The sequence below is a fragment of the Heterocephalus glaber genome, unplaced genomic scaffold, assembly GCF_053883595.1.
Source record: "Heterocephalus glaber isolate CG9 unplaced genomic scaffold, H.glaber_assembly_v1.0 deba00000281, whole genome shotgun sequence".
Lineage (NCBI taxonomy): Eukaryota > Metazoa > Chordata > Mammalia > Rodentia > Bathyergidae > Heterocephalus > Heterocephalus glaber.
The window spans coordinates 7295894-7319073 of record NW_028258139.1 but is presented as its reverse complement, the minus strand read 5'-3'; the positions used below and the strand labels follow the sequence as shown (position 1 = coordinate 7319073).

Genomic DNA, 23180 nt, shown 5'->3' with positions numbered 1-23180 from the left:
GATGAGTCTGCTCAAGAAAATGTACCTACCTGCAATGCGGGGACGTAAGCCTTCACATCAAGTTCAATGATGTCATGTGGCAGGGACAGAACAAAGGTCAAACAGGAGGCCAAAAGTTCATCTTTGTACTGCTTCATTTTAACTGATACCTTAACAAGAAAGAAGACAGTTCTGTGTAGCTGAATAGAGCCTACAACTTGAAGTTCAATCAAAATGTTAACTCTATTTTCAAATATGAAAAAAGAGCATGTAGCCTTTGACATGACCACATTCACTTACAAAGTAGGCACTGATCTCCAGGAAAAGTTAATTTGTAGAATTACTTAATTTCTCTTATATGGAAAAACCAAGGAATGTGTTTAAATTTTTTTGCCTTCCCTCCTTTTTTTGTTTTTGGTTTTTTGAGGCAGGGTCTTACTATGTAATTCAGACTGACCTCGAACTCACTATGTATTCCAGACTGTCCTCATACTCACGGTGATCCTTCTGCCTCACCCGCCCAAGTGCTAGGATTACATGCATGCGCCACCATTCCTGGAGGAATGTGTTTAATTTTGAGTTGTCACCACTCAACTCTTTTAAGAGAACTCAAAGGACTTTTGAAGTCTAATACGTCCTACATTAGTTTTTAAAGACCTTACTCCCAATCTGGATTTAGCAAGACAAATTTTAATAATTAGATTACTTATAATCACCAGGTATTTTTCATATACATTCATTTAAAAATAGCTCATGAGATACTATGATAAATCACTTAAAAATTACCTCTTTGCCAAATTTTGCAAATAAAGCAAAGCAAGAATACTTTTCTGTGTCCTTGGGAGAGTGTTTCAAACTCTTTGGACTAACTCCCTGTCAAAAAAAAAGCAAAATTAGTATACTGGACAAGAATCAGCCAATTCCATATCATAATCTGGCAGATGTGAGCTTTTCCCCAAAAGGTGAATTTGTTTCTCTTTATTTTTATTTTATTTTTGGGGGGTACTGGGGATTGAACTCGGGACCTTGCGCTTGTGAGGCAGGCAGCAGAACCACTGAGCTAAATCCCCAGCCCTTGTTTCTCTTTATGAAAATCTAGTGAAGAGTGGAAGGGGAGACTAGGGTCTAAGGGTGTTTCCAGGCACAAGCCAGTCAAAAACAGAGCAAGGAGAGAAGGTGGAAGACTGGTCAAAGGCAACCATTGGGCAAGGCTAAATCCACTCCCCCTTCTCTGTGTTCCACTAAGATGTGGCTATCCTCTGAGAGACCTATTACCCTGCAATTACCCAGGCAGGCTCCTCTGGGGACTAAAAGGAAGCCTCAGAGAATGCTCCGGTCATTCTCAAACCTCACAACGAACCAGGATCATCTGGATGGCTTGTAATACAGATCACTTGGCCTTGCTCCCACAGTGTTTGATCAGGTAAATCCAGAGGGCCTAACTTCCCAAGTAAGGTTCAAGCTGCTAGTCATAAGACCTCTCTCTGAGAAACCCTGCTAATCTTATATAATTAACCAGGTATTTAAAAATCTGAGCACAAAATGCTACTTTTTTTTAGAGTCTTCAACTGATACACATCAGTGTGTGTGTGTGTGTGTGTGTGTGTGTGGTACTGGGGACTGACCCCAGGGGAATTCTACTGTTGAGCTATGTACCCAGGCCTTTTGATTTTTTTATTGTGAGACAAAGTCTTGCTAAATTGTCCAGACTAGCCTCAAACTTGTGATCCTTCTTCCTCAACCTCCTGAGTAGCTGAGATTACAAATGTGCCACCATGCCTAGCTTTACATACTAATTTTTAAAAATATATATGATATCGCTGCCTGCCTCGCAAGGACCCAAGTTCGATCCCGGTACCAAAAAAAAAAATACACACACACACACACACACACACACACACACACACACAATAAAATTAGTAATTTAAAAATTGTATATGCTATAATCGCATGTTTTATAACTCACTTTATAAGCTCATAGAGCCCAAAAAACCACAGGAATATTCCACATCCTTAACAAGTCCAAAACAGACTTACCTTGAAATACTTCATTTTTTTGGCATTTCTCACTCCAATAGCAAGCAATTTGTAGAAACCACTGATGAGTGGCAACCGTGTAGACTGCAAAATTAACTCATATGAAAATGAGTACACCCATGGTTCAAAAAATTTGACTTGTTTCTCAGGGAGAATCTCTCTGTAAAAACAAATTAAATATTTAAGGTATAAATTTCTATTCTACTAGTTTTTGTTCAACCTTAAGATTATTATAAAAATCATGGACTACAATTCCATTATGTAACATTTTTAGGTATTCTAACAGTTTTAAGTATATCTACATTCTTTTTTGCCCTACTTGAGGATCATTTAACTTTTTTTAAAAAAAAATGTAGGGTTAGGGATTTAGCTTAGTGGTTCTGCCACCTGCCTCACAAGCACAAGGTCCTGAGTTCGATACCCAGTACCAGAAAAAAAAAAGTAAATTCTAAGCTGGTATGTTTAAATATATTTTAAAGGTCTAGATAAGTGATTTTTTCTTTTAGTACCGGGGATTGAACTTAAGACCTTGCGCTTGTGAGGCAGGGACAGCGCCACTGAGCTACATCCCAGCCCCTAGATAAGTGATTTTAAAGTCTTGTTTTTTCATTTTTCTTTTTTTTTTGGTACTGGGGATTGAACTCAGGACCTTGGACTTGCAAAGCAGGCACAGTGCCACTGAGCTAAATCCCTGGCCTGGTTTTTTATTTCTTACATTCACATGAGGCTATGTTTTCTTATAGCTAATAGCTGATAATTTTCTTTTCTCTTTTTTTTTTTGGTACCAGAGATCGAACTCGGGACCTTGCGTTTTCAAGGCAGGCATCGGAACCACTGAGCTAAATCCCCAGCCCAATTTTCATTCTTAAATATTAAAAATTTGACAAAATACCTGCAAAATTCCACCAGGTTAACGAAAGCTGAAAAATCTTTAGGTTTAGCAGGATGCAAGTTAGCAGCTGGATCTGAAGTCGGGATCACCCAAACACCAGTAGCCTCATTTCCATCCTTAAAAATTAATTGTACCAAACAAACACTTTACCATTCAATTACACAGTTCTCAACAAATAACTTCCCACTTGACAGCAGACTACACCTAATGCTATGAAGAAAGAATCCAAAAGTGAGAAAGGGAGAGACAAGTCCTTAAGAACTTAACTTTGAGAAGAATGATGAGCCTTGAAGAAACAGTAAACCAAAGAATTCATAGGTGTGACAAAAGAATGTGACAAAAATACAAGGACGGGTATCATATCTTTAAAAAGCTAGCAATGCCTTGACAAAGGTAGAATTTCAAAAGGTAGCAAATACTGATTATGACTTGGGAATATCCAACTGCAAAATAAATAAATACGTGTAATGAGCAGTAAGAAGAAAGACATGGAAAACAGGATTTTTGGGGAAGTGTATGAAGTTCAGTTTTATTAAACTTGTATTACAAATCTCTTGTTATCAAGTACAATTTGTGTAAATTCTAATGTTAAATAACTAGTTGAAAACTGAGCCAGAACCTACAAAGGACGGGAGATAAGGTATAACAGAGATTACAGATGACCTGCTGGCATGAGGCAAGAACAGCAAGCAACAGCAGAGAAAGAGGCCCTGAAGACAGCAACAGTGATGAATATGTGCTCTAAAATGCAGGTGTGTTGGCCAACACAGCTCCAGAAAGCTCCTTTAGCAAGTTTTTTCTTTTTAAATGAAATTATTTTAGACATACACAAAGCACAAAAAGCAATTAAACACACACTGGTGTTCTTAGCATACTACATAAAAAATAGCATATTACAAGTACAATAAAGCCAATATGGCAATGCTTTGTACTGTTTCCTGTATTCATCCTTTGTACAACCTCCCCATTACCTCTTACCTAACTTCATGACTGCAGTGGAAGCATATACATATGCACTCTAATGAGCACAATCTATTTGGTGTAAAACAAAAAAGAAAAACAAACCTCTGTGCTCAAGTGCAAACTACACATTTTCTATGAAAACCTCCAGCCTTTTACCTTACCCTCATTCCTGCAGTGTTTTTCTCCTCAGATAAAAGCAGGGCAGCTGTGAGCTGACAGTTTTAAGCTGTGACTTATATCTCTCTTCCAGCTAAGAAAACTGGGTACAGAAAAATGGAGAACACTTTCTTTTTTCTCTATTTATTATTTGTATTCTACTACCTCAAGAAACTCATTTAACACTTCAGAGTTTCCCTAACAATAAACATTACAGCCTCAGCTTTCCACCTGTATATACAGCTTTTCACCTGTATACAAAATGAGGTTTGACTCTACCATTCTTACAGAATGAGAAACAAACCCTTAAATTAATTTTTAAAATTATTTTAACATATCAGACATATAAATTATTTGGAATGATCCACTGATAACATTTTCTATACATTAGGCTACATCCAATAGAAAAGCAATAGCACATAAAAATCCCCAAAAAGCAATTTTTTTCAATCCTCTAAAGTTGTGCTATCTCCTGAATATTGACGTGCAAAGATTTAGCATTAAAATTATGGAAAATTACTAAGAACAAAACATCTAACCTCTTGTTCCCCGGTCTGTTTTTCTAGTGTAAGATCCAATTTCTCCACAATCTTCAAAACAGATTTAACAAATTCATCATAGAGTAAACGATTCAGACTTTGAAGGGAGGAATTCACAAAGAGAAATGTTTCATCTGCTAAAACAAAATCCTTTAAATAAAGAAAAACAAAAAAATTTCAGTATCTTGCACAAAAAAGTATTAGCGTATTTTATAAGAATAAACACATACACACACATGTTCACGTCTGTTGAGGTATCACAGAAAAAATGATTTTTCCATGCCAACATTAAATTGTAGCAGATTTACCTGGAAGCTTTCAAGCCTCAAAACTTAAAAACTCTCCCCGCCAAAACTATCATGACAGTATCTTTTCAGTCTGATAATATGACTTAGTCATGTTACACACACTTCATATGTAGTAGTGAATGAAAAGATTTAGACCAAGCACTATAAATGCATCTAATCCAAATTTCTGTATGGGATGTATAAATGCACAAATGATATATATATGCTGTTTTATATGAGTAAATTCACACGAATGTACACGTGTGTATAAATACATGTGTGCATACACATGTACATACAAATGGGTAAATATATGTGCCACCTCAAAATAGATTTTTTTTGAGACTGGGTCTCGCTGTGTAGTTCAGGCTAGCCCTGAACTCACTATGTAGTGCAGGCTGGCCTCCAACTCACAGCAATCCTCCTACCTCAGCCTCCCAAGTGCTGGGATTATAGGCATGTGCCACCATGCCCAACTTTAGAATGGATTTAAAAGTATAATCTAGCATTTCTTTAAAAGTGCAACTGTGGGCTGGGGTGCAGCGTGGTGAACAGTGGTTGCCTAGCATGTGTGAGGCCACAGGTTCAACCCTAGAACAACAAAAATTTTTTTTTAAAGATAAAAGTAAAGCTATTCTACAATTACAAAATTATAGGCCAATTTCTCTGCCAGGCAGGTATGGGACTTAACTTTGAAATAAGGGACATTTACCATCACACATAAAAGATAAATACTTTGGGTAACATTACTAACAACTATTATTTATTACTAATTTATGTACTTATTACAATGCTGGGGTTTGAACCCGAAGTTACTAAAAACTATTTATTTATAGATTCATTATGTTCCGGAATTTTAACCCAAGACCTCACACATACGAGACAGGCTAGGGTGGAAGGAAGCTCTTCTACTGTGATTATGCTTTTTGTTGTCTAAGAGGTTGGATTTAGCATCAAGTATAATACCCTGGGCTGGGGATTTATCTCAGTGGCACTGTGCCTGCCTCACAAGTGCAAGGTCTTGAGTTCAATCGCCAGTACCAAAAAAAAAGTCAATTATAAAACACTGTTACATAAAGCTAAAATGAGGATTCAGGTATAGTAATTAATTTTAAAAGAGCTCTACTCTTGTGTTCCTTTCATTTTTTTCTAGTTGTTAACTCTCTTTACTTACACTCTTAATTTTTTATTAGTGATGTGTTTTTAAAAAAGACTTTTGAAAGTTAGCAAGATATAACTTTGAAATAATTAAGTTTTGAGTGTATAACTATGGAGACTTTTAATAAAGACAATAACTGGGTATTTTTATGGCTTTCAAGTTATAAATGTTACCATCATCTGGTCACAGCTCAGGAGTTGTCTAAAAAGATCCACATAGTCTTTATACGTGGGCACTTTCCATTTGCCAGTTCTAACTTCCCCTGAGGCACGTTGGTCTTCAGATTCAGATTCAGCACCCTGGCCAGGAAGACAACATCCCAGTGTTAACTGATGGACTGAAAAAATCAGCTATGCTGCCAGAAGTTGCTGATTTTCAGAATTTCCTAAACTAAAACAGCAACCACCAGGAGACTATACAGTTAGATTGAGGAAGACATTACATTATAAAGCATGATAAAATAAAAGCAGCACAAAAAAAGACAATTCCTCTGTGACTAAAATCAAGTATTTCAACACAGTATCAACCAGATGTGCTATAAATCATTCATTTTTCTTACATGTTTCAATCTTACATCTCATCCTACTTTTACAGCTTCTAGTAACTAAGATATGCCTCCCATAATATTCCTTGATATTTTTACTCTTGAGTCTCAAGAGAGAAAACATTTGTTTTTTATAAAAATGTATACAACAGTTAAGTTGTGTTTTAGGACATTTTTACACCTTCAGAGAAGTGTATTCACCTAACAAAATATATGTCTGCAAAATGTAAGGCATGGCTAATAACTGAGAAGGGCCCTTTTACATATTTACATACTAAAACCTCAGCAATGTTTCTAACTTCCAGTGATACAAGACTAATTTTTTGAAAATTAAATTCAGAATTTACCTTTTGAAGGATCACTGGTTTAGAACACATTCTGATTAAACCCTGATGCACTGAAAAAAATAAAATGAAACAGCAAAAAATATAACCAATCATTAAGAACAATACTCATTAGAACTTTACTTCTCAATTTCTTTTCTAAAATTGTTAGTATCTTTAGTTTTAAAACATGAATTGTTAAGATTCATAAGCTAAGGACTAAAAAAAAGGATTTCTGGTTCACTAAAATTTAGGAGTTCTTTACAAGGCATTGAAGACACAAAAGAATTTGGCAACCAGGTTTCTTTACCTATATCAAATAACAGTAAGTATCCATCATTCATCGTCATAAAAACACAAAAACAAATGGCAAACTTACCCACAGTACCAATGCAATTCCAGAGAATTGGTCCTTTTTCTGCTAAGGCTAAGAAAACTTTCACTATGGCTTTACAACACACCGACTGCATTTTTGGACTATACTGTGGGAAACTGTCTATCTGTACCACCATGAGATGTTCTAGAACTGGAGTGTATACCTCAGGAACCTTCCAGAAACAGAGACAAACCAGAAGTCAGAGGAAGATAATACAAATAACTAAAGTAATTAAAATTGAATTAGTCACATACTCAATAAATGAAAAACTTGGCTTGTTATCTATTCTACCAAGGTTTACTATAATTGAGATTACCTTAAAAAAAAAAATTAGAGTAAAACTGTGTAAATGATACCTAAGATGAAATTCTATACCAAGCAGCAATACTTAATTTTTTTAGGAAGATGGAAAGAATAACAAATACTTTCTCCTGCTCCGGACAACAATAATTCAAGTTTCACGATGATAATCCCCCTCCCCCGCCCCTGTACTGGGGATCAAACTCAGGACCTTTCGATTGTGAGGCAGGCACGACACCACTGAACTAAATCCCTGGCCCTGATGATATTTCTATTGACAGGTAAATGACACATAAGTAAGTGTTTATTCATTTAAAGTATTATGTTGACCACAATGGTGCCTGCACTAAATCCATGATACGATTTATCAAATTATTTAAAGAAATGAAATCAAACATTTAAAGCTCAGTTAACCTATTTCACTTACCGTGTCAAGGTAAAGCAATACACTTGCAATAGACTGGAGGAAACTTGGCATCTGATAAACATGGTCATCAACAGTGTCTGCCTCTGTGAGAAACATTTGCTTGCAGCGCTGAATGAGCTCAACATACATGAAGTCAACATCTTTTGGATTTATAACCTTGCAGGGCTTTTAAGACAGGTAAAAGAAAGTACTTTATCAAGCTTATCAATGTCAAAACAAAGATATTTAAAATGACGTGGTAAGCCATGTGATTAAAAACTGAGTATTAGCTATTTATTTACTTTCTTATTTTATTGTATGTAAAATACAGTATGTTATTAAGATTTTTTTTTTTTTTTTTTGATACTGGGGATTGAACTCAGGTCCTTGGGCTTGCAGGGCAGGCGGCAGAACCACTGAGCTAAATCCCCGGCCCAAGATTGTTTTTTATAATAATCTATAATCACCTTCTAAACATTTATCCATACACAGAACAGTTTTTGATAACTATGTTCTAGGCACTGTTTAGATGGTATCTTGCCATCACTGCCCACATGAAGCTAGCCACACCAAAAAGAGACAGAGAATTAAACACATGATTGAAATTAAACACTTGAACTGGGTGTGGTAGTACACACCTGTGATCCTGGCACTTGAAAGGTTGAAGCAGGAGGATCCCTGTGAGTTCAAGGCCAGCCTGAACTACACAGCAAGATCCTGTTTCAAAAAACAGAGACAGAAAGCAAGCTAGGTAGCCAGCCTTCAGGATCTGAATGACTAGCTTATCTTTCAGAGCAATCTCCCTTTTCCCTTGTATTTCATGTTCTCTCCACACTGTGAATATCTACATCCACAGCAAACAAGCTGAAGTTGATTAAAGCATGGTGCTTAAGTAGAGAACTCCACGGTATGACTTCTGAGCCTTCTTACACACTCTTTTCCTGTCTTAAGAATATTTAGAGCTGATAGAGACAAATGGAGAGGAAGAGTACATACTGATGGATGCAGCTGCAGGGAGAGAGGCAGAAACTTATTTTATCTGTAAAACGGAAGTCCCAGAATTCTAAGAGAGAAATCACTAGGGTTCTTCTTAATATTCTTCAATATTTCTGTCATAGGAACCTCCCTATCTAAATTACTGTATGAAACCAACTGTAATTTTACTTTAGAGAAAAGGTGCAACATAATACAGTGGGAAAACATGGTGCTTCTAACCATCAGACTTAGATTTATGTCTTATTTCTATGAATTTTTTTGTATCTTTTTTATTCAATACTGGGACTTAAACCCAGAGTTTCTGCACCAAGTTACATCCCCCGCCCTCCCCCTTTTTTGGGGATAAGGTCTCACTAAGTTATTAAGTCACCCAGGCTGAGCTCAAGCTTGCAATCCTCCTGCCTCAGCCTCCCAGATGCTTGGATTACAGGCATGCACTATCACGTCTGGCAAATTTTGTATATCCTTTGACAAGTTACCTAATTTTTCTGGGTCTCAGTTTTAGACATTGACAAAATTCTTAACTGTTAATAAATCAAATAACAATAAATTATCACAAGAGAATTATCACAAGTGTAAAATGTTATTAAAAATGCAATAAATTATATTCCTTTAAACACTTAAGTGAAGCCAAAAAGATAAAAAAGAATGAGCCATACTTCTGCAAACAGTCCATATCCACGAATAGCAATGGATAATTCCTTGTTGTTTGAATCTATGTTCCTGATGATTCCATAGAACTGCTCCATAAAGTACTGCAGCTTACTCTTGTGTGTCTCCGCATCTTTTGCCACCATATAAGAAACCTGCAACAGCACATTTACTCTTTAGTAGTATATAACAGCAAAACAAAGGAATATGAAAAAACTACCATTGTTTAGATACTGTTAACATATTATTACAATTACATTCAATCACTGTTACTTATAAAGACCTTCTGTGTAGTCTCCATCAGATTCAGAAATCACCTTTTTGTTCCCCTTTTGGTGGTACTAGATTGAACCAGAGACTGGCCTAAAGGTAATATTGTATGTGATGCAGTTCTCTAAAGAAAAGGATTAAATCAGACAAGAGAAATGCAGGGGAAGAAAAAAGTTTCCAATTAAGACTCCCTGAAGGGTAAAAAAAAAAAAAAAAAGACTCCCTGAGCTTCCACTTTTGGATTCCTACACCTCAGCCTCCTGGCGTATTGGGATTACAGGCATGAACTACTATGCCCACATTAAAATTCCACTTCTTCAAAGCAAATGTTTATTAAATTCCAAACATATTTGTATGAATTGGTTAAAAAATATTCCACAAATTTTTATTTTCCTTAACAAGAAAGACTAGCCAATTAAACAGAAGCTTTTATGAGGAGGTCCAGGAAGAAAAGCAGTAACTTTAATGCCAGTGAGAGACAGAAGCCTGCTGGGAATGTTGAGAGTAGCCGGGGAACGCTAAGAAGCTGGGAGGGACAGAGCAGACCGGGAGGGCCAGAGACAGCCTGCACCTATTTCAGTTTTGTGGGACAAACAGCAGAGGCACTTTCTTTCCCTTTGGCACATCAAACTGAATCTCAGGCCAACACTGTATCACAGGTCACGCAAATTTTCATGGGTTACCCTGTGAATTTATAAGGGATGATCAAAATACACAGGGAATGTTCACATTTTTAAAAATATATATTACAGTAAAAGACACACTGCCATTAATCCCCCTCAAATCATTCCTTCTCACTTTGAACACGCTTATCCCTTTGTTCTTGCCTCTTTCTGAAGCAGTTCTGGAAGTCATCTTTTGTGAGTGTCTTTATAAGGTACGATCAACAACATAGTGAATACTGCTGCCAAGTGTCATCCAATGAAAAGATAGGCTCATAAAAACATTACAGTAGGGGGCCAGGGATTTAGCTCAGTGGTTCCGCCACTTGCCTCACAAGCACAAGGACCCAAGCTCGATCCCCAGTACCAAAAAAAAAAAAAGAAAAAAAAAATTACAGTAGGGCCAGGGATTTAGCTCAGTGGTTCTGCTGCCTGCTTTGCAAGTGCAAGGTCCCGAGTTCGATCCCTGGTACAAAAAAAAAAAAAAAAATTACAGTATCTCCTCATCCACTTTGTTTACCAGATCTGGCACTGTGCGACTGCTGGCTCTTTCCCAAAGCCAAAATGACCATGAAAGGTAAACATTTTGAATCAGTTCAGGACATCAATGTAGCCACAACAGCACAATTAAAGAGATTCATGAAAGAGGACTTCCAGAATTGCTTCAAAACTGGCAAAGGGGTATTTTGAGGGGGGATTAATTAATGGTGATGTGTCTTTTAGTGTAAGAATATTTTTTAATTTAAGCATTCACATTTTTCAATCACAACTCGTAATTACCACTTACCCATTTCTCACAGTGCTCTAAACAAAACTTTTAATGGGAATATCAAGTATTTTTATCAGAGCCAACCTAGGAGCCTGCCTCCTTAATGCCTAGCTTGACTATACGGATTTCCAGACTCATCTGGATCTTCAGGACATCCCTAAGACCAGTGATCAGAAGCACAATTGCTCCTACCTCCTCTCTTCATTCTATCATACTTACTTCAATCTTGGCTCTGGGTCCTGATCTAATCTGGTATCTTCCTAGCTCTCTCAGTCTAGCTGCCACCCATGTGCTTGATCAATAGTAAAGCATCTGTTCTAAATTCTACAAAAGCTAGTGGATCAACTGGTATTTATTTTTCAAAAATGCAGGCACAAGATTAGAATTTAATTCTTTTCTAAAAACATTTTAAATGAAAGTTGAATTTGTAGTACCTGTTTCAGAAAGGATTCCAGGGCTGAATATGAAGCTTTTTTTAGTTCTATGTTTGTGTGGCTGCACCATTTTGACAATACTTCAAATAAAGACATGTAGTTGTCTAGAAGGCAGGTGCTAAGCTGAGATGCATGTAGGGTAAATAAGCGCAGGCCAGCTGTAAGAGCAAAGATCATCGTACTTAATATAAGACAACATAAACCTAAAGAGGGAATTAACAAAGCTGCAAATATGTGTCAAAATGAAAACCATGTTCATGAAGATTTAGTGCATTACTGTATAGTAACCCAGGGGTCCCACAGAGCTCTCTACTGCCACCAGCAGGCCCACAATGTGGCCAATGAACCCCATAAGAGTCAGAAAGAGGATTAGGATTTATTTGGTCAAAGTTAGAATCAAACAGCCTGGATCCCCTGAAGGATGCTCTAAAATATATTTTAAATTATGTAACCTGAGTGTGATTGTTTCAACTAAATTGTATGCTAAATGCTCAGTTCCCAAAAGCCTCTCTATAAAAAATGGAAACATCACAGGTGTCAGTTTCATTGGTAGTTTAAACAAAAACTTACTTGTAATGTTAACTTATTAATCTAAATTATACCTTATTAAGGACAGAGTCTTACCCAAAGGCACAGCGTATCTCTTCAAATCAATCTATTTCAGAAAAAAAAATTCACTATCAGTGTTTGAAAATCACAAACTTAATAGTAAATGAATTGCAATAATAATCCTACCTGAGGACAAATTGCTTTGAGTGCAAAATCAAAAATCTCCCTTGAAGTTTGGGGATCTAAGGAAATAACAATAAATAAAAGTCTTTGTTACAAATCATAACAATACTGTCTGACATACTTTACCAATGACTTTACAAATGACAACTTCATTTTATTTTTTTGTAATATGAGTGACTGAACCTAGGGCCTCACATGGAGCTACATTAATTCCAATAGTCTCCTGTGCATTTAGGAGTATATAATCTCTTCCACCTTTTTTTTTTTTGGTACCGGGGATCAAACTCTGGACCTTGCGCTTGTGAGGCAGGTGGCAAAACCACTGTGCTAAATCCCCGGCCCCTATTCCACCTTTTGATCCAGGTAGGTAACTGCAAGTTATTACTGCTGCAGTTATTCCTGGGGGAAAGCAAAAACAAACAATCTGAAATAACAAAGACATGAGTTTAAATTCCATTTCCTCACTTCTAAGCTCTCTAATTCTCTCAGAGCCTCAGCTTTCTTATCTGTAAAAGAAATTAATTTATACCTTCTTTTAGAGTTGTTTGGAGGACTGAATGAAATAACTCACTCAAGGCCAACCACCACGCTGTTTTCCTTCCGATATTTCCAGGTATTTATTCCACACATAGTACATGACAAACTATTATATGAAATTACAAATGTGAATAAGATACAACTTTCGGCCTTAGTGAATTTATGAACTGGAAAGGGAGACAGAACAGGCACACAACGATAATGTGAGGTTGTTGTGCCCATTATCTTGATTGTCAGCTTGACTGGATTAAGTAGCAAACTCCTGGAGAGGTGCCTGGATTATGAGAGCACTAATGTCTGTCATCAGTGGGTTAACCTATTGATGAGTTCATAACTGAACACGTAGGAGCTATTTGAGGGAAATGGCTCATGGGGGCATGACCTTGAGGACCACAATTGGTTTCTTGCCCCTTCTCAGGCTTTTCCCTGCTCCCTGCTTCCCAGATACCATGAGTTGAGCTGCTTTCCTCTGCCACGCCCTTCCACCAGTTCAAATGCTGCCTGGGAGCCAGCCAACCACGGGCTGAAACGTCTCAGAAGATGAGCCAAATTAAACCCCCGAAGGTTGCGGATAAGAACAATATCAACATCAATTTGTTGTTAAAATGATGCCTAAAGATGGGCTGGGGATTTAGCTCAGTGGTTCCGCTGCCTGCCTCACAAATGCAAGGACCGGAGTTCGATCTCCGGTACCAAAAAAAAAGAAGTTCAAATTAAGGAAAGACTTTTGGCTGTAGGCATTCAATAAAAGGTTCATAGACATGGCAGCATTTGAACTGAGACTGAAAAAATAAGTATTAGTTGAGGGGGAAAAAAATTAGTTAAAAGGCTGGAGTAGTGTGCTTGCTTAGCAAGTGCAAAGACCTGGTTTCAATCCCCAGTACTGGAAAAATAAATCACTGACACAGAACATAATAGTGTAAACATAATAGTGGGCTTGGTGAGCACATAAGGAACCTGAACCATCACTAGGCAGTGAGCACCACTGTGGCACTCCTACCTCCTCCGAGGCTCTGCCTCCTGCTGCCCCCTCTCCTGCATCCCTTTCTGCTCTTTAGTGAGCTCTGTATAAACATTCTCATATGAATTTTCTTCAGTGTCATAAAACCTACACAACATTCATCATTTTAACACTATATAAAGGGTACAATTTAGTGGCATTAAATATTTTCACATTGTTATATAACCCTCAGCATCTATACCCAAAACTTTTTCATCATCCCCAAGAGAAAGGCTGTACCCATTAAATAACTTCCCACTCCCCTCTCTCTCCCCCATCTCCTGGAAACATCCATTCTGCTTTCTGTCTCTATGACTTTGCCTATTCTAGATATAAATAAGCCACAAATGAAATCTAATCAACAATTTTCACAGAAAGGATTCACTGGTAGAACCTGCAGGGAATTAAAAAGACCCACAAAGATATGCTCAACTGACTTTTTTTTTTACAAAGGCACAGAAGCTCTGCACTTAGGAAGCTGAGGCAGGAGGACTGCCATGCATTTGAAGTCATCCTAGGCTATACGGGTTGGTCCTGAACTATACAGCTAGACCCTGCCTCCAAACAAATAAACAAACAATAAAAACAAACAAAAAAAACAAAAGCAATTTAATAGAGATTTGGCAATGATTTCACAGATATGACACCCAAAGCATAGGTAACCACAACAACAAAAACAGATAAAATAGGGGTTGGGGATTTAGCTCAATGGTTCCGTCACCTGCCTTGAAAGCACAAGGACCTGAGTTCGATACCAAAACAAACAAAACAAAACAAAACAGTTAAAATGGTCTTTACCAAAATAAAGAACTTTTGTGTTTCAAAGACATAATCAACAGCATGGAAGAAAATATTTGAAAATCATATTTCTTTTTTTTTGGTACCGGGGATCGAACTCAGGTTCTTGCACTTGTGAGGCAGGTGGTAGAACCACTGAGCTAAATCCTCGGCCCTGAAAATCATATTCCTGATAAATTAAAATCTAGACTATGTGAGTAACTCCAACTCAACAATAGCAAAAAACCAACTAGCCAATAAGTACAAGAAAGATATTTGACATCCCTTATCATCAAGGAAATGCAAGTCAAAACTGCAATGGATATCACTTCACATGAGAATGGCTATTACCAAAAAAATTAGAAAATAACAAGCACTGGTGAGGAGGTGGAGAAACTGGAACCTTGTGCACTCCTGCTGGGAATGTAAAACAGTGCAGCCACCATGAAAACATAGTACAGTAATTCCTCAAAAAATTATGTGGTCCAGTAATCATACTTCTGGTAATAGTACAAAAGAACTGATGGCAGGGACTCTCGCCATACCAGTATTCATAGCAGTACTATTGACAATAATTAAAAAGTAGGAAGCAAACAAAGTATCCATTAATTGAGAAATAAATAAACAAGACATGGTATAATCATACAATGGAATATTATTCAGCATTAAAAAGAAGAAAACCCTGACACATGCCAACATGGATAATTATGCTAAGGGAAACAAGGCAGACCCAAAAAAGTTACATACTGAGTTCATTTGTGTAACATTCTTGAAATGACGAAACTACAGATGGAGACAGGGTTAATGGTTACTGGGGAAGGCTGGAGGGGAAGGGGTCGTGGCTATGAAAGGACAGCTCAAAGGTCTCTTGTGATGATGCAGCTGTTCAGGACCTTGACTGAAATGGTGCACACACAAACCTACATCTTGATACAACTGTAGAGAACTAAATACATACATTAAACACATGCATGTAAAACTAGTGAGATGTGATAAAAGTCTGTGGATGGTATCAATGTTAATATCCTACTGTGTTATCTGTCATAGTTACAAAAGACATCATCTCCAGGGGAACCAGGGGAGGGCATACAGGTCTCTCTGGTTTATTTCGCACAACTGTATGTGAATTCATAATTGGTTTAGAAGTTCAAAAAATAGGTAATTTTTGCTAGACTTACATAGTTTTTGAATTGAGAAAGAAAACCAAGCCCAGCAGTACCTTCTTCCATGGACTTCGTAAAGTTGCACAGAAGTGAAGCCAGTCCCTTCAGACAACCAGCTACAACAGGCAGTTTGGGCTCTCTTACTGCTGATGTCATCTAAAAAAGTTTTAGGAAGATATTACTTGATGAGAAAAAAGCAACTAAGTCTATATAAGCAAAATATCATCAAATTCCTCATACCTGTGTCTTAAGTTCACCAAGAAATGCCCGGAACAGGTTTTCTGAATAATTTATCATCTCACTAGGATGAACTTCACCTAATACTCCGAGGAGCTCATATACCTTTTCTAACACTGAAAAATAAAATTTAAACAAATGAAATCCTAGAACTAAATTTAAAGGTAACCAAAGGTTAACTTAAAGTTAACATAATAAAAATGTATGAATAAGAAAATAAAAGGTCATTTAGTTCAAAGGCAATTTTCTAGTAAAACACAAAATACCTAGTTTTGTGTACTAAAATCTTTCCCATTTTATGCCAGTCTATTATATGATAAACTAAATCATATTTAACATGTATTGTGTTTTCTACGTAAAGAAATCATTTTGTAAAGATCAACACTTTTATAAATGGAAGTCCACACATTGTTGCTTCCATTTTGGTACATTTTCAGCAAAAAAAAAAAAAAAGGATTCATCTATAAAACATTTAAGACCTTGGTAAAGGAAACACTAAGTTATGTTAATTTATTAAAAAATTTAAAAGCTGGACTTGGTGGCGCATGCCTGTAATCCCAGCACAGAGGCAGGAGAATTGCCACGAGTTAAGAGGCCAGCCTGGGCTACACAGTGAGTTCAAGGCCAGCCTGAACTACAGTGAGACTCTGTCTCAAAAAAACCAAAATAAATAAAGTTAAATATTAAATAAAATATTTAAAATAACACTGAAATGAGTCTCACCTGTATCTGGTATTTTTGTTTTCAGTGCAAGTTCTCCATAGAATTTATTAAATAATTCTCCAACTTTAAATTCATCCATGACTCTAGAACTTCTCAGAGTTTGAAGTAACTAAAAGAATACAAATTGGCATTTTCTAAAGAGGAAGATGTAGAAAAAGCTTCCTCTACTTCTATGCCTCTATACACAGTGAAACTTCAGAACCTTGTGTCACTAGGGGATTTACATTCAGGACTTACAACTACCGAGATGACTGCGGAGGTAGGGCTTGATGTGGGTGGTGGGAAAAGCACAAGAGAAGGATGGTCAAGGCTTAATTTTACTTTCCCCAGAAACCAATAACATGACTAGAAACATTCCCTCAGAGGCACTCAAGACCAAAGACCAACCAGGATCAAAGGAATTCTGAAATACAGATGCAAAGAGACAGACACACAGATGAGTGAGCCCCAGGGACCACCAAAATACATTCCCATTCCCACTGCCAAGGTTTCAGGGAAAAAATCATGAGAGACATGAAAAAGTGATCTTTGGGCAAGTCCTAATAGCAATAGGTTTCTCCAAGGGCAACTAAGGGTGGTAAACGGAAAAATAGTAAATTCTGCAGTTATTTTTCTCCTCCTTTCTCTTCACAACTCCAGATTCATCTTTTACTACCCAGGAGAGCATGAGAACAAATTATTGGGATAGTGTTACATGATGGCTGGAAATGTGTGTCTTTCCCACACATCAACATGATTCACCCCATCCTCTTCTAAAAGTCTCACCCAAAACAAACGCCTATTTTCTGTTTTGTAAATTGTATGTTTAACATAAAATACTTAAAAATATAAAATTACTGCCAGAGATTTAGCTCAGTGGTTCCAGTGCCTGCCTCGAAAGCGCAAGGTCCCGAGTTCGATCCCCGGTACCAAAAAAATATAAATAAATAAATAAAATAATACAATTACCTTAATGAGAAGGTCTAGGGCTGGAATTCTACATTTAGCAGCTCTGTCTTTTGTATAAACACTGGTACAAGTATTCTAGGTTTGAAAAGGAAACATACCGAAATCATCAATAAGATGTAAGGATTATGACTTAATAGCTAAAACCACATTCCTGAGGAGCAATAACAAAGTATGACACATTAAAATTTAATATTTAGTGCTTAAAAATATAGCATTAGAGTGTATAAGTGTACAGATGAAAACTTACAAAAGCCAGATGTGAGGGCACATGCCTGTAATCACAGCTATGTGGAGGCTGAGGCAGAAGGATTGCACACTGGAGGCTAGCTTGAGCATCTTATTGTGAATAAAAAGTGATGGACATGGCTTGCCTAACATACAAGAGCTCTTAGATTCAATCTCCAGTACCATTAAAAATAAAACATAACTGGGCCACGGATTTAGCTCAGTGGCACTGGGCCTGCCTCACAAGTCCAAGGTCTTGAGTTTAATCCCTGGTACTGGAAAAAAAAAACCCAACAAAAAAACCCCACTTAAAAATACTGATGCAATATATTATGGTTGTAATAAAAACTTTTAAAAACACAAAATAAATGGACACCTCAGCAGGTCCTGGGTTCCATCTGCAGCACTGGTTAAAAAGTAGTAAAACAAACTGTACATTAAAGAACTTTGTAAAGTGTGATACACTACAAATATTAGCTGCTTCTACTATTAGGCAAGTTGGTTTTTTTTTTTTTGGTACCAGGGATCGAACTCGGGTCCTTGCGCTTGCACAGCAGGCGGCGAAACCACTGAGCTAAATCCCCAGCCCTTGAGCAAGTTTTTAATTTTTAAAGTTTTTTAAAATATTAAGAGTGCTGGGAGTGGTGGTGTATGCCTATAAGGCTGAGGCTGAAAGATCACCATGAGTTTGAGGCCAGCCTGGGCTACACAGTGTGTTTAAAGATAGCCTTAACTACATAGCAAGGCCCTGTCTCAAAAGAAAAAACAAAAAACAAAGCAAAACAAAATAAAATTAAGATCACAAGAAAGATGGACTAGAAATCCAAAGAGAATAAAAGCCTTTTTAAAAAAGGATTGATAATCATTAAAAATAACATTTTGTGGGCCAGGGATTTAGCTCAATGGTTCTGCTGCTTGCCTCACAAGCTCAAGGTCCCAAGTTTGATTCCCGGTACCAAAAAAAAAAAAATTTTCTAATTTCAGCTAATTATAATTTTAAAAATATAGTTGTCTCTCAGTAGCTGTGGGGGGATTAGTCTAGGATACCAAAATCTGCAAATGCTCAAGTTCTTTGTATGAAATGGTGTACTTGGATACAACCTACTCACATGTTTCAAATCATCTCCTCCAGGTTACTTATAATCCCTAATACAATGTAAATCTGTATAAATAGCTGCTATACTGTATTACTTGGAGAATAACAAATACATCTTACATGTTCAGTACAGATGCAATTTGTTTTTAATTTTTTTAACCTGGAGGTGGTTGAATCCCTGATCATGACTAACCTGCAAATATGGAGGGCCAATAGTGTCTTCTTACAAATGACCTCAGATTGAACACATTCTTCTTCATCAATTCTTAGCACATAAAAACTAGACACAAACTTAGGACCAATACAACTTACCCTGATATATGGCACTTATCAAAGGCATAAACAAGGCAGAGAACAGCCTAATTTTATGATTGCTAGTTCCAGGAGGAAACCTGGTGAGGGTAGGCTGGAGAATGGGAGGTAACTGTTCAGACTGTTGTTGAAAAGAAGACATGAGAGACAGGAGGGCTCTTTAAAATTATCTTCTAGGGCCGGGGATTTAGCTCAGTGGTGCTGCCTCCTGGCTCGCAAGTGCAGTGTCCCGAGTTCAATCCCAGGTACCAAAAAAAAAAAAATTATCTTCTAAAGTGCCCTGGAGTTTGCCCACAACTCAAACCAGCCAATTTATTATGACTTTTTGTAAAAGACTTTATCCAATGTGCAAAAAATTATCAAGAGTTATGAAAAATTATCAGCTTCTCTGACTAGGGTCTTATTAAATTTAAAACACATAATCAAAAGCTCACTTCATTTCTAATACAACCAAGGAGAAATAAGTAAACCTCCCAACAAGAATGGTATAAATAAAATAAAAATCTAAGTTCCTTGCATCATAAGCTAAAATATGATGAAGTATGCTTTTTTTCACTTTACCTTAATATCAAGAGAATAAGGCATGATCTTCTGGCCAATTTTTTCTAAGAAAATACATAGAAATTTCAGGGCTTCTTCTCTACAATCACGAAACTATAATAAAAGAAATAAATACAGTAAACATGGGTAAGAATAAGAACCACTCCAATATAAAGGAATATACAAGAAACAAAATGGAAAATTTTGCACTTACTTCATCAATGCTAAGTGATTTCCGAATAAATACAAGCAATCCAAAATCTTTGGAAAAAACTAAGGAACTCTGTAATGCTGGACCGAAAAGAAAAGAAGTTAAGAGAGTTGCCAAGAAGCACTTCATAAACCACCTGTAAGAGGATTGCATGGTTTTCAAGGCAGCTTTGTAAGTGATAAGATGCTAGCCCTAAAGCTGCAAAATAGAGACAAACAAAGCCAAAAATTCTGGATGATATTCAACAAGCACAGAGTAGGCAAAATAACCATCCCACCCCAAAGAAGCCCATCCCCTAATCTTTAGTGTCACATCTCTGGATATTAATTTTACAGGGCAAAGGAAATCAAGGTTGCAGACAGAATTAAGGCTGCTAATCAGGTGACTTTAAAACGGAGAGCCTACGTTAGACCCAATGTCACATGGTACTTAAAAAAAAAGGTGGGCTTAGCCATTTGCAGGAAAATGAATGGAACTAGAAACCATCATGTTAAGTGAAACCAGCTAGACTCAGATGTTTAAATATACCATGTTATCTCTTAGCTGAGAAACCTAAATAATACATCCATCAATGAATCCATCTTTTGAGAGATGACAAGAAACCAGGAGATAGGCTTTTGAAGATGTGGAAGGGGGTCAGCAGGAGGAGTGAGGAAAGGGAGCGAGAGGGTAATGGAATTGACAACTATCAAGATATTTTAAATGCACATTCCATATTCCCAAAACAATCCCCACTGTTCTGTAATATTAACATCCACTAGTTAAAAAAAAAAAAAAAAAAAAGGAAGAAGAGTAGGTCAGATGGGAAGATGGGCAAGCAGGAGATTCAAACCTCTCCTTCGAGGGACTTGGCATGCTGTTGATGGCTTTGAAGGTGGGCAAAGTAATCCATGGAAAGTGGGCACATTTTAGAAACAAAGAACACTAGCAAAGAAACAGGATCCTCAGTCCTACAACCTGAATGATTAAGGAAATGGATTCTCCTCTAGAGGCTTCACAAAGGAAAGCAGCCCTGTCTGATACCTTGGTGCAAGCTTGGTGAGACCTTGGTCCAGCTTCTGACTACAGAACTTTAAGGCTAGCAATTGTGTTGTTTTAAACCAGTAAGTCTTCGGGAATTGTTACACCAGCAAAAGAAAACTAACTCCCCTACAATCTCTTAATGTACTGTATACTGACAACAAACTTGGAACTGCTTTAGAAACAAGTAACAAAACTAAATTCTAACCTTGAAACACTGAGGACAGAAAGCAATTATATAATGTAGTTTTTAAAAATTAATTTTGCATTTCCCTATTATTAATATATCCTTGACAACATGTGAATACCATATCTTGTTTAAAGTGTTCACGTTTCTACATGGTAATTAGTACAGGCCTTTTAGATCTCAACTAGCCCTACACCATGTAGATAAAAAGATTTGCACAGTGTGTTCTTTTAAAAAAAAGGAATACGGTAATTTTCACGCATGGTACAATTAAGTTTAAAAATGGTGAAGAACTTCTACAGAGGAAAAAAGTTCTCATACAGGCATTGCTAAAAAGTTAAAGAACAATATAAAAACTGGGCTTGGTGGTGCACACCTGTAATCCCAGCACTCGGGTGGCTGAGGTAGGAGGATCACTACGAGTTCAAGGCCAGCCTGGGCATAGAGTGAGTTCAAGGCTAGGCTACCTTACAAAGCAAGACCCTAGTTCAAAAAACCAAGAAAACAACATGACTTTTCAGTTGTATTTATGTGATTCTTTTCAAAATCAAGAACAGCAAATATAAGAATGGGAGGGTGACTGGCACGAGGAGGCGAAATGAAAGTGAAAAAAATACTTCCTCTAGTCCTTTTCCCCATTTTGGAGAGCAATGATTGCCAACTTTGTGGTCATTTTCTAAAAACTGTTTTAAAAATACCTTTATTCTAATGTTAGGGGAAAACAGTACGACAAATCGCTTTTTATACTCTTCCACAGAAATGCAGGAGATTTCAAACTACTCCAAACCACACCCACGAGGGCAAAAACGCTGGGCTAACTTCAATACAACTCGCTGAGTGAAGGGACCACACACCACCCGGGGCGGTACCCACCCAGCACGGCAGAGCTGGTGCTCAGCACGCACTCCTGGCCCAGGCCGCGAATCAGCTGATAACTGGCCGTGGCGGCGCTGCAGCGGTCCGCTGTGGACAGGAACTCCTGCAGCTCCAGCAGGGAACCGCGCACGCCCGTCCTGGAATCCGCCATGATGCTGACACCTCAGACAGCCTCCCCTCCAGCCCTCGCGCATGCGCGCCAAGCCCGGGAGAGGCAATTCCGAGGGGCGCGGGGCGGATCCCCAGCCAAGGGAACCTCCCTATAGGCTGTCACTGGCGTTTCCTCTGGATAGAAACACCCCGCTTAGACCCTTCTCTTGGGGACAATGAAAGTTTTGGGTGTAGATGGTGATAGTTATATAACAATGTGAAAATTACTTAATGCCACTAAATTATACCCTTACAAAATGTTAACATACTGACAGTTTTATAAATGCATAGCACATAATGCAGGTAGCAGGTACACAGCTAAATTTAAGGAGAAATAGGAATCCAAAGGTTTGACGTGCGGAAATAGATGGGGACGATACTTAAATGTTGGGTTAACTAAAAAAGGCAGAAAAACACAAACTAGGGGTCTTGTCAAGATTGACCTTATTCCTTGATAAAGAGTGAAAATGTATTTAGGGTGTCTTTTCAAATAAAAAAAAATGCCAGAGACCAAGAAGTGTTACAGGAAGAGACACCCCTCCAATAATTGATCTTGTGGTACTTCCCAGATTTCCCGCGAAAACGCGACCCGGTCGGAGGCCAGACCATATGAACCTTAGGTAGGGCTTAGCGACGACTTAGTCTGATTTGTCACAGGAAGTCGTTCAATTCCCCCTATCGGTGCACAGTGGCACCTTCCGAA

At 37.6% G+C, this 23180-nt stretch overlaps 1 protein-coding gene across 7 annotated transcripts in view; it reads right to left on the bottom strand.

The window, feature by feature from the left end:
* Prkdc (protein kinase, DNA-activated, catalytic subunit) overlaps positions 1-22522 on the bottom strand; it is a 166097-nt gene extending 143575 nt beyond the window's left edge. For 5 of the 7 annotated variants that reach the window (XM_021248991.2, XM_021248992.2, XM_021248994.2 and 2 more), the window contains exons 1-20: positions 22325-22521; positions 20248-20324; positions 20055-20147; positions 17861-17935; positions 16913-17021; positions 16193-16305; positions 16009-16108; positions 12479-12534; positions 12368-12398; positions 11744-11901; positions 9617-9763; positions 7983-8147; positions 7259-7427; positions 6904-6953; positions 6186-6311; positions 4567-4716; positions 2909-3024; positions 2017-2176; positions 766-852; positions 30-149 (exon numbers count right to left, since the gene is read on the bottom strand). In XM_021248991.2, the coding sequence (XP_021104650.2) occupies positions 30-149; positions 766-852; positions 2017-2176; positions 2909-3024; positions 4567-4716; positions 6186-6311; positions 6904-6953; positions 7259-7427; positions 7983-8147; positions 9617-9763; positions 11744-11901; positions 12368-12398; positions 12479-12534; positions 16009-16108; positions 16193-16305; positions 16913-17021; positions 17861-17935; positions 20055-20147; positions 20248-20324; positions 22325-22478 (2256 nt within the window). In that variant the 5' untranslated portion in view covers positions 22479-22521. Of the gene's footprint in view, positions 1-29; positions 150-765; positions 853-2016; positions 2177-2908; positions 3025-4566; positions 4717-6185; positions 6312-6903; positions 6954-7258; positions 7428-7982; positions 8148-9616; positions 9764-11743; positions 11902-12367; positions 12399-12478; positions 12535-16008; positions 16109-16192; positions 16306-16912; positions 17022-17860; positions 17936-20054; positions 20148-20247; positions 20325-22324 lie in introns of all 7 variants that reach the window. The other 2 variants (XM_021249006.2, XM_021249003.2) reach the window with 2 other exon arrangements.
* Positions 22523-23180: the final 658 nt, after the last annotated feature.